Below are 5,418 nucleotides of genomic sequence, written 5' to 3' on the forward strand. Positions count from 1 at the left end.
TAGAGAGAGAGAGAGAGAGAGAGAGAGAGAGAGAGAGAGAGAGAGAGAGAGAGAGAGAGAGATAGAGAGACATTGCTCAGCTCGATGAACTGAGTCGAATGGTATATGACACTTGTCCCTCCGGGCCAATTTTCACTGGTCGGTTGCTTGGTAGATACAATTGTAGGTCAACAAAACGGGCGTTAACGTTAAGACCTAATAAAATTCCCAGTTTTTGTATCAGGAGAATAAACTAACTCGAGAGTATGGTTATTTTTGGCCGTTTGATAGTTATTTTCCGACTTTGAAACAAAATCTTGCAATTATAATTTTAGATCTTGAGTAAAACTTACTTCTGTGCAATATGAAAATAGTCCAATAAGAAGTTTCAATATATTGTCAAATGAATTTCTGCATTGATTTTCGATTACAGTTTCTAGAAGTATCGGCCAAATGAGCCCGAAATGGAATTAACTTTGATTTTTCGGAGATGACCGGACCGATTTCAACAAACTTTCGTTCAAATTCTATATACTACGCATTCTCCCATTAACAATGGTGTTCCATTGGTGTATCATATAACAGTTTTTTGGGCAAAATTCAGCAGTTTGAGTTGCCCTCGTTCTTGTTCGACATTCTTATAGTCCTATTCGTTTGCCACACATTTTCTATAATCATTGAGTGTTCCGTCATTCAGAATCAAGTAAATACTGAGGATTTTTCCGCAATCAAATCTGAGAGTTGTTTGATCCATCGCCGAATATATTTTCTCAGCTATGAAGGCGTCGTACATTTTCCAAGCAATATTTCTTGGGAGATCATGGGAAACATTGTGTCTAATGACTAGAACAACGATTTTCAAAAAAATCGCTACTGTAAATCATGACCAATAGTGGTGAGTTTTCCTTGTCAGTATTAGAATTGTCGAGACCAAGAGCTGTCACATTTTAGTTTTTGAGCTGCACTTCCTCGAACTGCCATTTTCAGCAGCCATTTCAGTGACTCCTCGAACCCTTTCTAGGAAGTGCATGAGATACAATATTTCTCAACTTTCTTTGACTACGTAGGACAGCAGAAGATGAACCATTGAAAATCATTCTTCTCATAGCATTCGAAAATACATCCAAATACACATTATACTGACTTTAACATTCTTTTTTCTCAAACTTTCGAAAAACGTCTATCTGACCACACTGCCAGAAAACCTTCGAACCATTGCATGCATACCGGCGTACATAATATAATACGCCCGATCGTTATGCTATTGAATATCCAACTCACCTTTATAACGATGATTCCGGCCCTTATTACCGTTCTCACTTCCACTTTCACATTCACTTCACTTACATGTCACATGATTTTACCTATTACCAGTATCACGCATAGTGAAGTGATCACTGTAGTGGGAAAAACTCATTTTTTCAACGAAATGTTGGTGGCGTGATGTTCATAATGACATCAAGTTCATCCAAATAATTACTTTTGTCTTTGAAGCGACTTCCGTGCTAAGGGTCACAATCACTTCACTTGGTTTTCACCGTGTAGTGATACCGGTAATAAGGGCCTCCATGTCGCAAATCAAAAAAATAAAAGCGAAGCCAATCTTGGGATATCATTTTATTGTAAGTCTTGTAACCATGACCATTTACAGAATACTGTATTAACATTTATAAACAGATTATTGAAATATCAGCAGAAAAAATCCGTAGCTTTTGTTTTCAACTAGCGACAGAAATAAGAGGGCGATCCAGCACTATCCTGCTTTTCTCGATTCAGCTTGGCGAAAAACTCTGTAATGTCTTTCTCAGTCACCACCTGCTGACTGCTGACAAACGTATCCAGAAAATCTCTCAATCGCTCTTTCATACGATTGTAACCGGTTAAAATTTCCACCTGCTGAAAACGTCCAATTTGGTTCCACGCCCTCATTCCCTGCTCATACGAGCTGCCCTGAGTTTCCGTCTTCGTTCGACCATTCTCTTCGTACCACTGTACAGTGTCCTTTTCGTTGAGTAGAAATTCAACATTAAACTGTTTATACATGTCCGAACAATCAGAGCAACGACAGAGATGTAGCCGCCAACCGTCGTTCCAGAAAGTTGCTCCTTTCTTATAGACACCTACCTCCTGCTCTAGCTGAGGTTTTGTGCAAATATCCAATTTCGGGCGTTTGCTTTGGTTCTCATCGTTTTGAGGATCGTCCAATTTCTGGGCTCCGTCATGTACAACGCTTGTGTCAACTGTTGCGGAAGACTCGTCCAATCCTGTCACATCCACTTGAAGAGTATCGTCCAGTAAAGTCCGATTGCCGGTCTCAATTTTTCCCACGTAGTTTTTCAGGATTGTGACTCTCTCCATGCATCCGCCACATATCATCTCAGCGAAATCTTTTGTATTTTCTGGTAAATCACTATCCAAATGACGAGTGTGATACCAATCCTCACATACGACACACTGAATCATCTCATCTGGAACGTTGTCCTCCGGATCGGGATAAGGCCTCTTACAAGTGCAGTAAAGACCACTGAAGTTTTGGTTGTACTTATTTTCATTGTTTGCCTCAAGCTTCAATGGATCTAGTTTGCAACGTACATCTGGCATACGTTTTCCTCCACAGTCGCACCGAAAATTCCGCTTCGTGTACAATTCGATCAGTTCGTGACCTTCGTGACAGTGATAGGAACAGGCCAGACAAACTCCAGCTCGTTTTTCTTCGTTGACTCGGGACTCTGGCAAGCACGTCAGGCAAGCATACAAAGCTTGCCGCTCGATGTATCCCTGAAATAGACATATTGATTCAATTATTCAACAAAAACTGCATTTAAAAAATACCTTTGCATAAGTGCAATTTTTATCATCAGACCCGCCTAGAACCGCATCACTTTCCGCTTCTTGTTCGAGCTGCTCGTTTAAAACATCAACCATTGTAACCGACGAATTGTTCATGGCAGATTCCGATCCAGTAACTTCCTCCTTATTTGCGTCCATGTTTAACGTTCTGTAAGATTGAAAAAAAATCTCCATTTTGTATGTGTAATACAACACACACTATACTTACCGATTGGATGCTATCAAGTAAAATCCGTAGAATATACGTGAACCTTAGACAAAGTTTTTTTTCAGTTTCACAAAACGTTACAATTAATTTATACACCACGGAAATTTAGAAGGAAAATGGCATACAACGTCTATTCGAGACACAGCTGCAGCAGAAATAACAACAAAAATCCGCGAAAATTTGACAACCAATCACAATCAGGTTGCTTCGTTTTATTATACTCACTCTTCGACAAGGCTAGCCGGAATTAGGGATGTCGGAATGTCAATCGTTTAATCGATTAATATTCCAGGTAAACAACTGAAATTTAATTTGATATTTAAGTAATCGAATATTTCTAAAAATACAATTGAAGAATCCAACTAACTCTTTTGCGATCGCTGTGCTGTCCAGGTGGCTCGTTTGAACTAAGCGATGGTGATAATAGTCAGATTTTGCTTGAAGATTCGAACAAAATGCAGGGTTTTCATTTTTTTCTTATGGATCGAATACTAACATACAAAAACGTGTGAAAATTTGGTAAAAAAATCGATCATTAATGATTCAGTAACTTTCCGTGGTATATTTGATTGATATTTATGGAGAAATCGTAACATGAAATACCAAATTCGAAGAAGTGAGGTTGGGTACTGTTTTCATATTTGGGATATTCTTTGTTTTTTGGGTTGGATTTTGAGATTAATTGATAAATTATGATCAAAAGTTTTATGACTAGTCTATTTACTCATGTTTTATCATCTAAATCAAATCTGTATGTGAACTGAAAATTTCAAATTTCATCCGAGATTGTCAAGAGTATAGGACAATTTCAAATCATATGTTTGATGACAACATGTGAATAATCGTTTTTCTTACCCATATTTGTAAAGTTTTGCCATCTGCATTCTTTCAAACTCAAGTAAATTGAAAAATTCGTCAAATTTTTTTCTAAATACATGGGATATGTCAAAACAATCACCATAACGCTATCTCGTGGTGACCACGCTGATTGGATTGTTCAATAGAGCTCTTTATACCCTTGTGGCAAATCATTCTCTAATTAAAAATTAAAGACTGCTGGGATATTTCGTGATGAAAACAAACATCATATGTTATTCGGCTAAGGTACGATTCTCACGTTATATCAGGTGACCGTTACAGACAAGGAATGACAATGGAAAGGAGCTGTTTGTAACATTTATTAAACGTCAACCATACGGAACAAAAAAATGATGAAAACAAACTAATATCAAAATGACAGCTCACTTACAACCACAAATGAAAATGAGATTGGTTTGTTTTCACCAGGAAACGCATGCATTAAACACGATTCAGACGATCAATCAACTTCGGTTGACATCAAGATTAATTTATTAATTTTTTAGCCGAATATTGCTCATGTACCCAAAGTTAAAATGTTACGTGAATTTGAGGTAGTGTCCCTTAATATGAATTGCTTACAATTAATGTTTTTGTTCCGTAACCGTTCCATGCCGGTGATAGTCGCCTGATGCTACGTGTGAATCGCTTTTACTTATTGTTTTGTTTCCATCAGAAATCATATTGGAAGCCCATTTTTCACTAGGGCCGCCGTTCATTTTTCACAGAGCATGGAAACCTCAAATTGATTAGTATTAGTATTAGTTCAAAAAACTTAATCGATTATTTTCCAATATCGAGTATTTCGAAAAATACGACATCCCTAGCCTGACCCGCTTGTGAGGAATTCTGGCAACCGGCAGAAATCTGGCTGCATTTTGGCTGCACCCAAAATTGCCCAGGCGAAATTGCGTCATTCTCTCGCCGTGTCTTGTATATTTCGCTCTTGCTTGTTTTTTTGTTCGACTTAATTTAATATTTGTCAATCCCAAATGTACATATAAAAAAACGAATCTAGAGACGGGGTAAATGAGGTTGAAATATGGATATGTTTGGTACACTGAAAGGAAAATAATAGTAGAATGTATCATTCCGAGGGTGATATTAAAAGCAATGCAGCATAAAAATCTTGTAGAACATACACACTGATTAATTTGAAAACAACCTATATTTGACCATTTTTATGTTCTGGTACACACATAGTTTTTTTTTCACTATCCATATCGTGATAAACTACATAAAAAAAAACAAACTTAAACCATACGGAAAGATGGCAACTAGTAAAAAAATTTTTTTTTCAACACAGCAACAGTTTTATGCTTGTTCCTACTACAACACGATGTTTAAAAATACTTCACTTGTGGTAAATTTAGGAACCAATAATTATTATTTGAAAAACGTAATTTTTATGATTTCAGTTGAACCATGATTAAAAAATAAAATATAAAAAAAGACATATTACACTAGTCTTATTTTATATTTTATCTTTTAAATATTTTTTTTAATATTTAAATATTTCAGTA

The 5,418-nt window shown here is 36.7% G+C and overlaps 1 protein-coding gene across 1 annotated transcript; it reads right to left on the bottom strand.

Annotated features, from left to right (window-relative positions):
- Positions 1–1,581: 1,581 nt before the first annotated feature.
- Positions 1,582–3,227, bottom strand: LOC131439946 (putative E3 ubiquitin-protein ligase UBR7). Its single transcript, XM_058611061.1, has 3 exons — positions 3,038–3,227; positions 2,812–2,977; positions 1,582–2,757 (listed from the first exon to the last, which is right to left on the bottom strand). The coding sequence occupies exons 2-3, from the start codon at positions 2,965–2,967 to the stop codon at positions 1,702–1,704; spliced, it is 1,212 nt and encodes a 403-aa protein (XP_058467044.1). The 5' UTR covers positions 2,968–2,977; positions 3,038–3,227; the 3' UTR covers positions 1,582–1,701.
- Positions 3,228–5,418: the final 2,191 nt, after the last annotated feature.

This window comes from Malaya genurostris, unplaced genomic scaffold (assembly GCF_030247185.1).
Source record: "Malaya genurostris strain Urasoe2022 unplaced genomic scaffold, Malgen_1.1 HiC_scaffold_20, whole genome shotgun sequence".
Classification (NCBI taxonomy): Eukaryota; Metazoa; Arthropoda; class Insecta; order Diptera; family Culicidae; genus Malaya; species Malaya genurostris.